General features: G+C 40.6%; 1 protein-coding gene across 1 annotated transcript in view; it reads left to right on the top strand.

Annotated features, from left to right (window-relative positions):
• STAB1 (stabilin 1) overlaps nt 1-18,660 on the top strand; it is a 335,521-nt gene that overhangs the window by 225,837 nt on the left and 91,024 nt on the right. The window contains exons 50-53 of the mRNA XM_029599456.1: nt 392-451; nt 2,702-2,878; nt 14,447-14,533; nt 17,664-17,810. Coding sequence (XP_029455316.1) covers nt 392-451; nt 2,702-2,878; nt 14,447-14,533; nt 17,664-17,810 — 471 coding nt within the window. The remainder of the gene's footprint in view (nt 1-391; nt 452-2,701; nt 2,879-14,446; nt 14,534-17,663; nt 17,811-18,660) is intronic.

The following is an 18,660-nucleotide window of genomic DNA, read 5'->3' as shown; positions in this document are numbered from 1 at the left end:
CAACTCCAGAACTCTTACTTCTAATACAGCTAATGCTATGTGTGACTTTTAGCGAGAGGAGAATTTTCTGACAGCCCTTTGACCCTGGGAAATCAGTATTTATTCAAGTAAATGGCCTATGAGCACTGCCATCCACCTAATTACAAAATGATAAAGGAACATAATTCTTAACTGTATGGTAAGTGCTGTAAATACATACGTGAAGTAAGTTGTTTATTGCACATAACATGCACCTGTTTTGTATTACCGATCTTTTGGACTTGAGGGAGGAAGGGTTGAAAAGTCACGTTTAAGGAAGGACATGGGTTCTGCATAAAAGGGATTCTGCTGTACAGTTAAAGAAAAGTGTTGCAATGTGTATTTTTGTCTCTTTTGTCTTTCACTTTTCCAGCAAAACATTACTGAAGCTGCGAAAAGCTATGGCTATTCAATATTTAGCAAGCTACTGCAGGTAAGAATTTGAATTCTGATGTATTTGTAGCATCCAAGGACTGTGCACCATGCAGCTTCGTTCACTCTGCCTTTGTTCTGGTTCTGAAAGTTCTTTGGTGGCTGGCAGTTGGGTTGTGCAATGCATATCAAAACCATCCGTCTAACCTGTTGCATTCAGATGCTGCAAATTCTATACTTCTCAAGTGGTTGAAAGAACATATTGAGCCAGCTGGGACAGCTTTACCTGGATATTCAGCCTGGTTCCCTGGCTGTCCAGGTAACTACTACAGGCCTGCAGTCTGGCCAAACAGAGATCTCGGCATTGACTGACCAAAGTCGAACTACGCCCCAGGAATTCCGCCAAAGATTTGCATGGACACATTTTAGCTGGACGGCAGCGGATATATCTGCAATGTCTGGGGTTGTCTAATTCCAAAAGTTAGCTGGACAAACCCTTTGAATTCTGACGCCATAGTGAACTGTACCCAAAGCATGCAATGCGTTGATAGTTGTGCCAAAGCTGTTAGGGATGGATTTGGACCCAGATGATAAGAGTACATTAGCTAGGAATAATCTTAGACTCTACATTATCATTTGAACTGCCCATCTCATGGGTGGTTAAATGTTGTTTCATGCAGCTACGCATAATTCAGCAGTTATGCTGCATTTTGGAGAGGATGGCGTTGAGCACAATAATTTATTCACTGGTAACCAGCGCATATCAATTGCTACGACTTCTTATACTACGGCCTCCCGCAGAAAACCACAAAGGAGTTGCAGCTTCTTCAAAACATGCCAGCAAGGCTTCTAAGTGGGAATTAGCTACATCTGAGAGAGCAGCCTTGACTTCCTAGAGATAACTGGTTATGATTTGGAGAACAACTTTCAAACTGTGAGCAGAAGCGGAAAATCCGCAGGTACTTTTTACTCCTAGATTTTGCACCTGTTTTCTAAGGGGAAAAGTTCTCACTTGAAAATTGAGTTGGAACCGGACCTGCTATTTGTATGGGTATTTTTTCCTGTGAAATTCATGCATACATTTTTTAAAATCAAAAAGTACACGCGTAAGTGCTAACCCCACTGTAACTCCACCTCAAGGAATGCCTACCCTATTTGCAGATAAATGTGCATGTGTAGTAGCACTTTTCGTGCACCTTTACCTGCAGATCGTGTAGGCAATATTCAGAGACCCCCATTTCCACGGGTAAAGTGTTGTTTTACCCAAGGAAATGCCTTTGAATATTACCCTCTTTCGGTATTTTTAAATCATTACATCAAATGGGTCCAAATTACTTGGTTGACCTGCTCCTTATGGTACCAGCCTACAAGCAGGCCTTATTGGCAATACCATCGCATTCTAACTGGAAACTGGTAGAAACTGAGCAGAAAGCTCTCTCCTGGAATGCCACAACAGCATGGCATGAAATTCAGTTACAACTCTGCTTGGAAACCAGCTTTCCTACATTCAGGAAGAAAATCAAAACTTGGATTTTTCATGAGTTATGTGATTAGGTAATTGATTTATTTCAAACTGCACTTTATTTTAATTTTACTTTGATTTGTATTTATGTACACCGTTTACTCTGTTATAAAAGCATTTGCTGTGTAATCAGATAATACAAGGACTGGGGCAAATGAAGTTAGCAAGTAGCACATTTAAAACAATTCAAAATAAATTCTTATTCACTGAATGCATAATTAAGCTCTGGAATTCATTGCCAGAGGATGTGTTTAAGGCAATTAGCTTATCTGGGTTTAAAAAAAGTTTGGACAAGTTAATGGAGAAGTCCATAAACTGCTATTAGTCAAGGTGACTTAGGAAATGGCCACTGCTTATTACCTGCATTTGTAGGTTGGATCTATTTAATGCTTTTGGATACTTGCCAGGTACTTGTAACCTGGAAAGGCCACTTGGAAACAGGATGCTGGGCTTGATGGACTCTTGGTATGACTCAGTATGGCATATCTTATGTTCTTAATCCACTTTGAAAGTTTGTTTGGATAAGGCAGAATAGTAAGTGTGAATAATAAAATAAATAATCTCTCAGAAATGTGCTAGATATTGTGTCTCATTGCTGTATTAGTGCTTGATGTAAAGGATCTATTTAGATATTTTCAACAGATGTCCCACTGAAGAGATTACATTTTCCACAAGATTTTTGGACCTATTACCTTTTTTTGTTTGCTTGTATGTATGTGTTTATGTGTTTATGTGCATGGGTGCATATATAAACTTTTTTTTTGTTTCTTTACATGTACATCTGTGCAGGATGCAAATCTGTTATCCTTAGTGAACGACCCCCTTCACAAACCCTTCACCATGCTGTGGCCCACGGATGCAGTGTTTAACTCCCTACCTCAGGAGAGGCAGAAGTGGCTGTACCATGAAGATCACAGGGACAAGCTTGCAGCCTATCTTAAGGGTCACATGGTCAGGGATATGAAGGTAAAAGCAGCCATGCTATATGCTCATCAAATGTTTGTTGCCATTATGAGGAACTACAGTGGGTTCTGTTGTCTCAAGGCTTGCTACTGCTGCTGCTAATAATCCTTCATAGAATGCTGCAAGATGTATACAGCACTATACAGATAAACCTGGGATCCATTTTTTTAAAGGGTTCTGAAAGGAACCCTGAGAGATGGCCCCCAGCCCAGGACATTTGCTGGAATGATCAGACCAGGTTTGTTGGGAGGAAGGGAGATATAAAACAAGGGGAAATCCTGTAGAGATGTGAAGGCACATGAACCAGGATCCCAACCTTGTTTCCCACGAACCAGAGGCCCAAAGGTGCCAGAGTAACTGCCAGGTTAAAAAGAATAAACAAACAAGATATCACCTCTATCAAGCAATTTATGCCAAATAGTTGTCATTCAGTATTTTCATAAGGAGCCAATCTCTAACAATAATTGCTTTGAAAAAACTCAAAAATCAATTCTCACTTCCAAGGAAAATTTTTCGGGAAGAAGAGGAAGGTTTCATACAATTTTGATATACCACTGCATCCAGCAGTGTATAGCAATTCTAATCATGAACGGACCTCCTCCAACCCGTAATCAATTTTTTTGAATCTTTCTTTAAAGTGAGTAATTTCTGGTGAATGAACGTGAAAAGAACTTTTCTTTAAATATCATATGATCTATATCTTCACCGGACAAATTTCTCCTTGAAATGTTGTTCTGTTATCACAAAAAGCCGAACTATTACCAAAAACGCCGACACACATGTATTCTCAAGGTTCGGGAAAGCTTCCCTTCTACTTATCTATACAAAGAATTTGATGATAGTCTACAAGTCCATGTCCCAACAGGGCCTTGTTTCGAATCCTCGATTCTTCGTCAGGGGACAAGATGATGTAGTCCAGTGATTAGCAATGTTCGGCGTTTCTTCAAATTTTAGCGTGCCATCAATCTGGTCGCCATTTTGATTTAAATGTCCCGGTCATCGTGACTCTTATATCCATACCCACTACTCACAATCTGACCAATCCTAAGATACGTCAAGCAACTTTAAGTGACGTAGTCTCGATGGGAAATACCCTAACAATGAATCTACAGGCGTCTTTACTCTTCTATAGCGTCCACAGGAACATATAAGTGCATATACAACCATTTTATGAAACCTATTTTCAAAAAAATGGTATTTATAACAAGGTGCTCCATTCTAATTCTTCGTTCAATCCCCGTGGAGATTGTGTACCCAATGTGAAAATCCAATATGCTTCCCTCAGGTCCAACATATGTCTACGATCTCCCCCACGTGACGTTGTCAATACTTGGTCAATGATGGTCCACTGAATTTGTGTAAAAGAATGTTCATGTTGAATACAATGCGATACTATCGGGGCTGTTAGTTTGGGTATGTAAACGGGATTTATGTTCATTTAATCTTACTCTTATGTTTCTAGTTGTTCTCCCAATATATACCTTGGGACAATTACAAAGAAGAGCATATACCACAAAGCTTGAATTGCAAGTGGTATGAAACTTCCGTCTTACTCTATACCCAGATACTGGATCTTCCCATACACAACCCTCAATACAGTTGTTGCAATGACTACACTGGCCACATCTAAAGTGACCATTTTTGTCTTGATCAACATTTGTCCGGGCTTGTGCATGTACTAACTGATCTCTGATGTTATTGCGCCTAGATGTTACAATTAGCGGCGGTTCTTGAAATATATTATGGATCCCCAAGATATGCCAATGTCTTCTGATAGAGGTTGATATGGCTGAGAATGCAGTAGTTTGTTTCAACACACATACTAAATTAGGTTCTTGCTGTTTAGGCTTGTATGTTAACAAAGCATCCCTGTCAGAATACTTGGCCCGTTTATAAGCACGTTTTAATATTTTTTGCGGATATCCACGTTGTAAAAATCTCCAATCATGTAATAAAACAAACATTAATGTATTCTTTTATGAACCATTCTTGTAGAAAGCCAGAAATCTTTATAAATACAATAAAATATAATTAATCATCAGAAAAGGTGCAGTGCAGAGCTAGGACAATTCACATTACAACTAACATGAAAAAATAAAATTCAAATTCTGGTGTCACCTCAGCAAAAAATAACCCTCCACAGCTATTTCGTGAAGTAACGGAAACTCCTGCAAAGAAAGAGGCATCTAGAACCTTGCCATACCATACAGTCACAGCACTGACTCTCAGGATTCAAATAACAGCAACCTTATGAAAAAGCAAATACTATACCAGGCCCTACAACATTAATACATCACCTACTGGAATAACAGAACAAGCTGGACTACTACTACAGAGAAACTACACACTAGCAGAAATACTGCATTTCATACACACAGGCAAAAAAGAGACCAGTCTTTAACTAATATAGAAATAAGAGACTACAAATTAGAAACAGAAGCATGCAGATAAAACCAAAATAGAAAGCTTGAGAAACTAAAGTCTCTGAACAGTGGAATACTGAAGAAAGAACAAAAGACAAAAATATAAGAAATGTACATTCCCAAAGATGGCATATTTAAATTTCTCCACAAGCCACCAAGCACAGCAAAGCACTCTAAATACAATCCACACCAAAAATGAGTGCTGAGATAGGGTTCCACAGTCCCAGAGATTCAAAACAATTTGTAAATCCAAAAGTAATTTTATTATTTATAGCGGCAACTCCACTGTGTATATATAAACATGTTCTTAAGCGAGAGGGTCCCCCGACACGGACCCGTGTTTCGCCAGGGGCTGCATCGGGGGGGACGCACAAGAGGTTTAAACGTATTCTGTAAACAAAGAGTAAAAAACAGGACTGTGTGAAAAATTGTAAATGCCAATGCCGTACATAAAAACAAAAGTCACATTCACTTACCAAGTTGAAGTGTGCAAAAATGCGTAACAGGGAGCGCATTATATGTCATTAAACATGGAGCTTTAAACATGTCAAAATTTAAATTTCTAACATCTCAAAATAATTTTTTTTTTTTTTTTTACCTTTGTTGTCTGATCTTTGTATTTTTCTAATCAGTGGGTCCTGGTCTCTTTTTCCTATTCTTTTCCTTGTCACTCATTTCCTAATTCCTTTTCAGTGTCTTCTACTAGGGGTGTGCATTCGGATTGACCGCATTAGTAAAACGCAACTCATATTTTTTTTTTACTTAAAAAATTGATTCGACATAAACGATCGGATTTCCCACATATCGAACATAGATATGTTCGATATGTGGGAAATCGCGATTGTTGAGCCAAAATAAAAATATAAACCCCCTCACCCTCCTTAATCCCCCCCCCCCCCGACTTACCACAACTCCCTGGTGATGGAGCGAGGAGTGAGGACGCCATTTCTGCAATCCATGGCGAGAAGCATGTGACGTCGGCGGTACGTCGAGTGACGCAGGCGTCACGTGATTCCTGGCTCGTTCGCGCCGGACGGCTCGTTCGGCCCAAAAAGAACTTTTGGCCAGCCAAAAGTTCTTTTTGGGCCGAACGAGCCGTCCGGCGCGAACTCGCCGGGAATCACGTGACGCCGCGTCACTCGACGTGCCACCAACGTCACATGCTTCTCGCCAAGGATTGCAGAAATGACGTCCTCACTCCTCGCTCGATCACCAGGGAGTTGTGGTAAGTCTGGGGGGGATTAAGGAGGGTGAGGGGGTTTAAATTTTTTTTTTGCACATATGTACATATACCCAACTCATTGGATTTTTTTTATGTCCATATTGGCCGCAAGTGGGACCCCCTTTCGGACATAAAAAATATGAACATAAAATTTTGCTCTGCACATCCCTATCTTCTACTACTGTCTTCTTCCCTTCCACGCAAACACACACACACACACAAACACACACACACACGTTTTCTCTCACAGACTCTCTCACACACTCAAGCTCTCCCTCTCACATGCTCTCCCACCCATACACACACAAGCTCACATTCTCTGCAGACACACACACAAGCTCTCACTTTTTCACCCCTCCCCAGGCTCACATTCTTATGCACCCACAGTCGCACACCCAGGCTCCCATTCTCACCTACACATATACACATTCAAGCACCCATTCTTACCAACATATTCAAACTTTCATTCTCACCCACACACAAACCCAGGCTCCCACTCTCACCCACACATACACATATTCAAGCACCAATTCTCAGCCTCACACAAAACTAGGCTCCCATTCTCACCCACAAACCCTTGCTCCCATTCTCACCCACACATACATACATTCAAGCACTCATTCTTACCAATATATTCAAGCTTTCATTCTCACCCACACACAAACCCAGGCTCCCATTCTCACCCACACATACACATATTCAAGCTCCCATTCTCAGCCTCACACAAACCTAGGCTCCCATTCTCACCCAGACATAAACCTAGGCTCTCATTCTCACCCATACACATATTCAATCTCCCATTCTCACCCACATATTCAAGCTTCCATTCTCACCCACACATACACACATTCAAGCACCCATTCTTACCAACATATTCAAGCTTTCATTCTCACCCACACACAAACCCAGGCTCCCATTCTCACCCAGACACAATCCCAGGCTCCCATTCTCACTCATATATACACATATTCAAGCTCCCATTCTCACCCACATATTCAAGTTTCCATTCTCACCCACACATACACATATTCAAGCTTCCATTCTCACCCACACACACACACACACATTCAAGCTCCCATTCTCACCCACACACACAGGCTCCCATTCTCACCCACAGACACACCCAGGCTCCCATTCTCACCCACACATACACATTCAAGCCCACGCACAGCTTCCTCTCTCCCTCCCCCCCCCCTCCCCCCAAAGCAGAAAGATCAGTTGGTCTCTCCTGCTGCCACCGGCCTACCTCTATCTTCGGACTGTATGGCCCACCGATCTTCCTGCTTGGGGGCGGGAGGAAGCGGAAGCTGTGCGCAGTGCTTCTGCTCCCTCCCCCCCAAACAGAAAGATCGGTGGGCCATATGGGTGCAGGAGAGGCCTAACCTGCCACCTGCCCACCACTTCCCCATGTGTGCCACTCCGTGGCTGTGCAAATGCATGGAATGGCACACCCAGTCATGCCGGGCCTGGGTCTTCCTCTTCGCCATCACAGGGATGGGATCCCGTGACGGCCTTGCAGTTCCGGTGCTCCACTTACGGTTCCAGTTGGGTGGGCCTGGGTCCAAATTGGGTGGGCAACTGCCCACCCAGGCCCACCCATGGCATACTTGAATAATTTGGCAGTAGTGCTCAAGGTCTTCAGTGTTCTTAATCATCTACTGGTTCCATGATATGCTTAGGTAAAAACAAGTGATAATAGCCATAGGAAAGGATATTTTCTTGACCTTGTATTTCAGTCTACATGAAATAAGCGGCACTCAAACTACAATTTTTGATTCTTAAAAGTACATAAGATCAGATATATATTCAAAATATTGTGGAATTAATTCCGGCCTTTGTTAAGTAGTGTATTTGGATTTTCAGAAGGCGTTTGACAAAGTCCCTCATGAGAAGCTTCTACAAAAACTAAAAAGTCATGGGATAGGAGGCAATGTCCTTTCAAGGATTACAAGCTGGTTAAAAGACAGGAAACAGAGAGTAGGATTAAATGGTCAATTTTCTCAGTGGAAAAGGGTAAACAGTGGAGTGCCTCAGGGATCTGTACTTGGACCAGTGCTTTTCAATATATATATAAATGATCTGGAAAGGAATACGACGAGTGAGGTTATCAAATTTGCAGATGATACAAAATTATTCAGAGTAGTTAAATCACAAGCAGACTGTGATACATTACAGGAGGACCTTGCAAGACTTGGAGATTGGGCATCCAAATGGCAGATGAAATTTAATGTGGACAAGTGCAAGATGTTGCATATAGGGAAAAATAACCGTTGCTGTAGTTACACGATGTTAGGTTCCATATTAGGAGCTACCACCCAGGAAAAAGATCTAGGCATCATAGTGGATAATACTTTAAAATCGTCAGCTCAGTGTGCTGCAGCAGTCAAAAAAGCAAATAGAATGTTAGGAATTATTAAGAAGGGAATGGTTAATAGAACGGAAAATGTCATAATGCCTCTATATCGCTCCATGGTGAGACCACACCTTGAATACTGTGGTCGCCGCATCTCAAAAAAGATATAGTCGCCATTTTGCGCCGCCATTTTGCGCAAAATGGCGCCGGCCGTAGACAACACGATTCGACTGCAGGAGGTCGTTCCGGACCCCCGCTGGACTTTTGGCAAGTCTTGTGGGTCAGGAGGCCCCCCCAAGCTGGCCAAAAGTCCCTGGGGGTCCAGCGGGGGTCCGGGAGCGATCTCCTGCCGCGAATCATTTTTCCGTACGGAAAAACCAAAGGTAGTGCCGGCACCATTTCTACAAGCACCGGAGGTCCGAGAGTGGAAGATCACAGCGGGACCCTTCCTCTGGACCCCAGGTAATTTAAGGCATTTTGGGGGGGTTCGGGAGGGTGGGGGATTTATTTTAAAGGGTTGGGGTGGGTTTTAGGGTTTTTTTAGTGTGCCGGTTTTTTCGCCCTCCCCCTTCCCCCGATTTACGATTTTTTGACGATAAATCGGGGGAATTGTTATTGTATCGCGGCTCTAACAATTTTGATGATTTAAAATATATCGGACGATATTTTAAATCGTCAAAAAACGATTCACATCCCTAATAGCCACTGCTATTAATTGCATCAGTAGCATGGGATCTTCTTAGTGTTTGGGTAATTGCCAGGTTCTTGTGGCCTGGTTTTGGCCTCTGTTGGAAACAGGATGCTGGGCTTGATGGACCCATGGTCTGACCCAGCATGGCAATTTCTTATGTTCTTAAATCAGCTTAACGCCGCAGCCCCATGAACACAAATGTACCACATCAAATTTAGCAGAAACAAATTTAAGTTTATTATTGCATATCAAAAAGCAATCTTGGTACCCCTGGAAGACATGGAGTAGTAGCTCCATCTTTACAGAACTACTCCTGTGTGTCTCCCCATACATTAGTAAAGTCTTCTTTTTTATTGGTAACACAGTCTCAATCTCCGTAGTGATTGACTATATGGGTGAATCACAAACCACGTGTCCTGTGTCCAAATAAGACAAACTAAAATCTAAGTTTCCCTGTTTCTCCTCCCACCTTGAGGCCCACGAGGCCCAATTAAGTCCCACGTGCCTGCCGCTCACTGTCAATCTTCTGTTAGTTCTTTGCCCTGTAAATCTTTCATCCTCAGGGAGATCTCCAGGACTCTCTGATTTCACTGGGACCCCTCAAATCGAGACAGTATCCTGTGAGAATATAACCTTGTCCATATGCTCCGTGTGACCTCATGACCCTCCATCATAAGTTTTGAACACCTCCAAATGCAGTCCAGGTGTCTCCCAGAGTTTCTAGTCTAGGGTCATGTGAGGTTTTCATGGCCAGAATTTCAGCTACCCAGACTCCTTTGCAGCTTGGCCTAAGCCAGAATCTCTGTTCATTTCAAACTTCAGGCACACATATATCATTTCCCTCTTGTGCTACTTTCAAATGGCAAGAGTGGTGCACTGCTGCGGCAGTCAAAAAAGCAAACAGAATGTTGGGAATTATTAGAAAGAGAATGGTGAATAAAACGGAAAATGTCATAATGCCTCTGTATCGCTCCATGGTGAGACCACACCTTGAATACTGTGTACAATTCTGGTTGCCGCATCTCAAAAAAGATGTAATTGCGATGGAGAAGGTACAGAGAAGGGTGACCAAAATGATAAAGGGAATGGAACAGCTCCCCTATGAGGAAAGACTAAAGAGGTTAGGACTTTTCAGCTTGGAGAAGAGACAGCTGAGGGGGATATGATAGAGGTGTTTAAAATCATGAGAGGTCTAGAACGGGTAGATGTGAATCGGTTATTTACTCTTTCGGATAATAGAAAGACTAGGGGGCACTCCATGAAGTTAGCATGTGGCACACTTAAAACTAATCGAAGAAAGTTCTTTTTCACTCAATGCACAATTAAACTCTGGAATTTGTTGCCAGAAGGTGTGGTTAGTACAGTTAGTATAGCTGTGTTTAAAAAAGGATTGGATAAGTTCTTGGAGGAGAAGTCCATTACCTGCTATTAAAGTTGACTTAGATAATAACCACCACTATTACTAGCAATGGTAACATGGAATAGACTTAGTTTTTGGGTATTTGCCAGGTTCTTATGGCCTGGATTGGCCACTGTTGGAAACAGGATGCTGGGCTTGATGGACCCTTGGTCTGACCCAGTATGCCATGTTCTTATGTTCTTAGGTATGTGAGGACAATCCAGGGCAAGTAGGCCTAGAAGTGTATTCTAGCAACTAACTCTTGGTTTGTATTGGGTGTGTCAAGCAGAGAATTTGTCCCTCTAGATCCATAAATTAAGTACGTGATACTCACATAGATGCAATCAGTCTTCAGGTAGCAAATGGCAGCATTTAGGCTGAGTTACAATAAGTCATTCAGCTCTGTGTGGAACTGCAAGTATAACTGCATTTTCATGACATTAGTCTTAAACTTTAGTTTACATTACATGAGCATAGAAGGACAATATAAATAAAAACTAAACAACTTGCAGGAGGAAGAAATTGTTCTTAAAGGGTACAGAGAGAATAATAAGAGGCAGTCCATTGTAGTGAACAAAGAAAAGAAGGAAGACATAGAATAGCAGTATAGGAAAAGTGTTGAAAACACATATAGTATTTTCTAAGTCAAGAGACCACATATTAGGGTTAGAACCAGCATAAGGATGGAAAGAACAATGAAAAGTTATTATGAAAGAGGTATAAGAAACATAGTTGCATATCCCTCCACAGTGAGCATAATTTATAATGGGTGTGTCTCTGCAAGGAGGACAGTCTCATAATGAGCACCAGGGACAGAAATAGAAAGGTGTTGAAGAACATAAGACATGTTCTGGTCATAGGCAGTAATAGAAGTATATGTAGACACAAATGCCACACTACTGAAAAACATAAATGCAGGCTGCAAAAGAAAGAATAAGAGAAAAGACTTATGTAAGGGCACCAGGAGAAAGGCAAGCAATAGAATGCTAGAAATAGGATGCATTCGGTAGTTGCCAGTAGCTGCATTCCTTACAGCAAACAGAACAGCATGTTTTTGACATACGCTGGCATGGCAGAAATATATCCCTCTTGAACATTGAATTACCATTGAGACAACAAAGTACACAACAGGGAAGGGAGGATCCAGAGAAAAGGACAGATGGTCGAAGAATAAGGAATTCAAGGGAACATTTGATCCACACTAAAACATATCACACTGTCAAATGGCAAGCAGTGGGACAGAGTGATTGATTAGTGTGATCAAACCAGCTTTCATAGATAAAGGTAAAGAAGAACATATTGAATAATCATTTAGCTTACTCAGCAATATACGTATTAGAAGTTATAGAACTAGAAAATGCTATAAATCACTTGGAATGTAGGGACTAATAAAAATTGCAGTAATTCAGATTGTGTCATTAACTTGAAAATCTACATAATGGCATCTGCAAATGGGTACATAGAAATAATTTTATGACAATCAGTTATCACATTTCAAAGGTACATTGCCTCAGAAAACAAAGGAAACCAGATTCTTGGTAAGGCCACTCCCATAGAACAAGAAAAAACATAAAGAAAAGATAAAGTATAAAGTGTAAGCATTTCAGTCCATATAATGCAGGGTGCAAGATGACTTCTGTGGCAAAGGATGATTTCTGAAATCAATGACACATAGGGGGTAATTTTCATAAGGATTTACACGTGTAAATGTAACTGCTATTGTAGCAATTTTCAAAAGCCATTTACTTGAGTAAAGGACACTTATGCGAGCAAATCCTATGGACAATTCATGGCATATATTGTAGCAATTTTCAAAAGCCCACTTACTTGAGTAAAGTGCATTTACTCGAGTAAAATCCATTTTTAAGTGAGTAAATGCTTTTTAAAATCAGGCCCATGGTGTATACAGTTCTCTCAGTTTTTGACATCAGAGCATAGCCTCTTAACTCTTTATTAACTTAGATGCATATGTTACGGATTAGAGCCTAATATAAGAGCAAAACAAATTCAAATTAATCAATAAGAAAATTCCATCATGTCAATAACTCCCTGCATCTAATAATCCCTATTGCTGATCTGCATAATATTTCCACATTGTTGTAGGGAAACATGTAATAGTCCAAACCACAAACAACGTAGGTACTCAGACATTACATAAAAACATATATTTCACTGAACTGATTACATAAATGCATGCATTCATTCATTCTTTATTTGCAGTGACACACAAATAACACATAAAGACAAATCAACGATTGACAAACATTTGAGCTCAAAAATTAGACCAAAAAGTACTTGAAAATGTTTAGAAAGTGATTAGATTGATCCAAAAATAAAACAAAATACAGAATTAGAATAGATCTATTTAAAAATGAAAAGAAATCAAACTGGGGAAAAAAATGTAATCTTCAAGCATTACATCTCACAGGGCAGAGAAGGACTTGTGTGTTCAACCTGGAAATATATAAAATCTGGCATACAACAAAATTAAGGTAATGATTAAAGTGAAAATTTTAAAGTGACATTACATTTTCCTTAAAACTAAACATTCTGATATGCCTTAATTCAGCAAATAGCAGTCATAAAGCTACTTTCTTGTCTCTATTGTTATACCTCTAGGAGGTGCTACCACAGGTTGTGGTGTGAGAGCTGCTCTCCATCTGCAGATCTAAAACCTCTTTTGTTCCATTTCCTGAGGTGATAAATTAACAAAAGCCAAACTAGGTGCATTCAGTGCTGACTGTACTAGAAATTTAAAAAACACTTTCTACAAAACCTTATGGGACTGGAAAACTGTTAATTCCCTACTCTGCACAGCTGAAGGCACACCATAGTATGCATTAGCCAAATCTAAGATTGTGTATGAGGAATTTCTTTCAGGATTTGCTCTATATTCTTTTGCAAAATGTCCAAATTTCCCACAATACCATCATTCAATACCTATGCTCCTATCAGAATCAAAACTAGCTCCTATGCCATTCATTCCCTTTCTACCATCCCTCATCATTAGTTATAGGCAAAACTGAGATATATCTATTATCATTAATATATAACATAAGTTCTTTAATTAACAAATACATCAACATGGATTATATTTATATGTTTTCTTTTTTTTTCTGACATCTGTTTAATTAAATAACTCATATCCTTAATCTATTTTCCTCTCTTACACATTACCATAGCATAACTAACTCATCACTCCATCCACTAACGTACCCTGACGATCAATTTACAGGATCAAGCCAACAGAAACGCTTACAAGAAAAACTCCTTCCATTCAGTTTAAAAGCAATGCAACTATTTTTTTTTTTTTAGCTCTACTCCAAAAAGGAACAAATTCCTAAGGGTGGGTCTTACCAATAAATTTTGTATCAAAACATCTTATGAGAGTGTCCATTAATGTTGTTCAATAGTGGAGGCTCTGCTTCTCCAGGGGCAGGGACATTGTATCATGTTGTTCATATTATTTTTGTTCATTCCTAGGTAGTAGCTGCAAATCTGCCACTTGTCCGTTCTCTGAGGACTATGTATGGCTCCACCATCTCGATCCAGTGCAGCAAAGACAGTATTGTGAGTGTTTTGGGTTTAACACAGAAATAAGGAGCATTGATTTATTAGATTTTTGGTGAATTGTGTCATAACACTGAGAATATGAAAATTGCTAGATGGCAGCCCACAGCATCTGAATGTTCCTAGATGTCACTGACTAGGGATCTGCTCATTGGGATTTGTTGAGTATTTTCTGGTGATCTGGATTGGCCACTGTGTGAGACAGGATGCTTGGCTTTGTGGACCTTTGGTCTTATCCAACATGGCACTTTATATAGTCTTAGAATGCACTTTACGTGTTGAGAAAGCATCCTTCAAACTTTCTACCTAGATACTTTGTTTCTAATTTTCAAAGTGAAAGGATGTGTATACTTTGCCTGTTGATACTGCCACAGAAACAAGTTACCTAGGGACTTTGCACCTGATTTTTGTGAAGGTCAAATTTCAATGGAAAATAACTCGCTTAGGTTTGAAAATACAATTTGCATGAATTATTTTCTGTTCCTAACACACAGCAGGAAACGCCTCTCCTGAATGCAGCTAAAAGTATGCCCATTGGGGGTAATTTTCAAAAGCATTTACATTCCTAAAAGAACAAATTTGAAAATTACCTCAGGGATTATATGGGTAAGAAAACGCATGCAAGCGAATTTGGGCATGCATGTACATGCTCTGGGAACGGAACTGGGGTGGGGATACCATTTATGTGCATACTTTCTGCTTTAAAAATTAGGGGCTGAAGTCCATGCATACTTTCTACAGCACATAGACTTTTAGGGGGCCCTTTTCAAGCATTCCATCTGGGGACAAAGTCCTTGGGCACGTTTTACCCGTGGCCTTTGCATCGTTTCAATGAGAAAGTATTGCACGCACTTTCCCCTTTGGAACTTGCCATTGGTACACAGTACCTGCGGACTTTTGCACCCATTTTTTCTGCCGGTAGATTTTGTAAGGAAAATTCTGAGATCAATATTCAAAGACATTTAGACAGATGACTCATAAGGTTGTCCTTCTAAATGGCAAGGTTTTGAATATTGAGCCACTTATCTGGCTAGATTTTAGCCAGTTAAGTCATTATGTAGCTATAATCTAGCCAGATAAAAAAGCATTATTTTATAATGCTGTATTGTGTTGTATGTATTTAAATGTTTGATTTTATGATTGTATTCTTTGGAAGCTACCAAGAACCTTGGATTGAACAGCATACAAATGTGCTAAATAAATAAATAAAGAGGTGTTCTGGGGGCTAACTTAAGACGATTTTTAACTCTAAATGGTTAGGTTAGCTGGATAACTTTAGAGATGCTTCTGAGCAGATCTGAAGTTATCCAGCCTGGTGTGGCTTCATAACTAGCTACTTAACTGGATATCTTACCCGGTCCAGTAAGAAACAGCACTGCAAGCATTTTACGCTGATTCTCACAGAAGCAGCACTGGAGCACCCAGAGCGGGTAAATTTATACCTTTCTCCCAGCAGGGATTTATAGGTATTGGGAGAGATAAGGCAGAGGTCTGGAGGGGATCCAGGAGAGGGGGGGGGGGGGGTGGCTGGGACTTTGGCGGGTGAAGGGAGCTGCAGGGGGGAGGGCTTTAATTTAATTTATTTTTTTTTTACTGAAATGGGAAAGGGGTTGGGGAGCCTGATCTGTGGACGCTGGGACAATTGGCCACTTTTGAGGGGTTTTGGGGTCGGTGCGTGTATTGCCTTGACAGGTCCTTCTCTGAAATTTGGGGGAGATGGAGGGAGAGACTCATTTTGCAGGTCAGCTCGCATCTTTTTCTTAAATTATTTTTGACTCTGCTTCTTAACCAAATATCTTTGAAGATATCCGGTCAAGTTGCAGGTTAGCCCACCATACAAGGCTGGAAAACTAAAAAAAATCTAACCGGTTATATTCAAACAGCAGGTTAGATTTTTTTAGTTATCCGGCTACATGCCTAGACATGAAAATGCAGTACACAGAGTGTTTTCCAATTCCTCCCCATACACACCACCCAGGATTACATCCCCTAAATGTTCTACAACATGTATATTCTTAGCAGCATCAGACAACCAATATATGTGCAGAAATTATTATTTACCCACATAGATCACCCACCTCTGAGAGTGCAACTTTCAAAACCCTCTACTTGGATAAGTGGCTGTTTACCTGGATAAAATTGCCCACTTCTGACTCGTTAAAAGTAAATCCGGTCTTCCATAGTGTGTGCAGTCGGGCTGCCCGGAGGTGTTCCCTGAGGATGTACTGTAAGTCAGGGAAGGAAAACAGTGCACATCCCCAACATTTTCATGAGCTGTTTTCCCCTTCTTGGTTGCCCTCATAATAGAGCAGGTCAAAAGTTCACTTGTTCACTTTTAGCGCACAGAATTTATTTCAAGTTTCAAAGAGAAACAGCGGAAGGAATTTCTCTTGGAAAATGTGCATAAAAAAGCATGCGTTAAAAAAAACAAACCATTGGGGCGGATTTTAAAAGGGTTATGCGCGTAACCCTTTTAAATTGTGGTTGAGTTGAATGCAACATTGCATTCAACTCAACCACAATGATGTTCTAGCTGGTACATTCCTGCCACATGGGGCGCTGTTAAGCAAAAGCATTGCATTTCTGATTCTGTTTCTTTAGCAATGACTGTATGATGTAACATTACACACATAGAGCTCTGATATTTTGGCATTGTGTTGTCACTTCTGAGTTATGTAAAAGTGGTAGAAAATAAAATAAAAGTTCTAAAAGGAAAATTTGAGATAAGTGAAATATCAGGATGTTCAAAATTAATCATATCCTACTTGGTTTTGTTTCGTTTTGCTCCTGCTTCCCTTTTGGACCCCGCAACTATGGGGTAAGATGTGGGAATTGGGGGGGGGGGGGTGGTGAAAGCACTGGGGGGTGGTGGTGCTTATCTTTTTAACTTTGGTGAGAGTGGTAGTTTAGCCTGCAGGAGGACTGGACTGGCAGCTAATGCACACTGCCAATATTTTTAGTGTGGCAAAATTTTGGTGTACACTATTAGGGGGAAAAAAGCATGCACTAAAAAAAATGAAAAAAAAAAAGTTAACAAAATGAAACACAAAAAAACCTTCAAGTAAACAAAGCTTAAAGAAATGCACACCCCTAAAATTATTTATTGAATTTAAAAACCTTCTTTCTGCAGGGTGACCTTACAGTGGATAATGGCAATGCGAGGATCGTGCAGAGACACATGGAGTTCAACAATGGGATTGCACATGGCATTGATCAGCTGTTGGAGCCTCCTAACCTGGGAGCACATTGCGATGAGTTTATCACCGTGGAAATTGATGTAAGATCGCTGAGGTTATTTATAACTAGCCGGCCTGCTGGCTCAATAGCAAGTGTAGTGCATGCCCATGCCAAGGACCTGGGTTTGATTTCCAGGTCAGGCCATGCCCTCCCCTCACCCCCTACCAAAGGGGAAGAGAGCCCCAGTCCTCAGGTAGTAGCAACACACAGTGGCTAGATGTGCCACCCATGACTGCAGGATTTCAGAAGGAGGAGAGTTTACTGCCAAGAGCTGTTGCTGCAATGACTTGTCTTGGGAAGGGGATAATGAAAACCCAGGTGTGTTTTAAATTGCTTAGGAAAAAGGTACCCACAGAGATCTGCATCTGCTTTTTTTTTCTGCTGATTCATTTTCCCTGAAAAAGAACAAGCATGGTTTTAAAAATATCAAAACTACATGCGTTGCCTCCCTGACCTAACCCCACCCCAGGAACGTCTGTGCGAAAATGCATTGTTAGAAGAGCGCACTTCCTTTTACCCACATACAGACTAGGCAATTTTCAAAAAGCCCCTTTACATGGGTAAATGGCTTTTGAAAAATGCTTATATTCTTATTCTGTGCACCCACCTGGAATGAAAAATAAGACAACTATCCAAAATGCATTGGGCAAAATCTTTAAGCAGCCTTCTTAGAGACAATCCATTATAAGACTGCCCATGGGTACAAAGGAAACTCCTATCTATGCATGCTGTTTTCCCCATCCCACACAAAAACAAGAGATGTGCTGTCATTTTAAAACTAAGTGAAAATATCAGCAAAATGGTTTTTCGTTTCTGTCGTATCCGAAATGATAGAAACCACCCAATGAAACATAATCATGGCAACATTTTATTTCAGAGCTGCTGGTTAC

Source organism: Rhinatrema bivittatum, chromosome 4, assembly GCF_901001135.1.
Source record: "Rhinatrema bivittatum chromosome 4, aRhiBiv1.1, whole genome shotgun sequence".
Taxonomy (NCBI): Eukaryota; Metazoa; Chordata; class Amphibia; order Gymnophiona; family Rhinatrematidae; genus Rhinatrema; species Rhinatrema bivittatum.
This window is presented reverse-complemented; position numbering and strand designations above follow the sequence as displayed.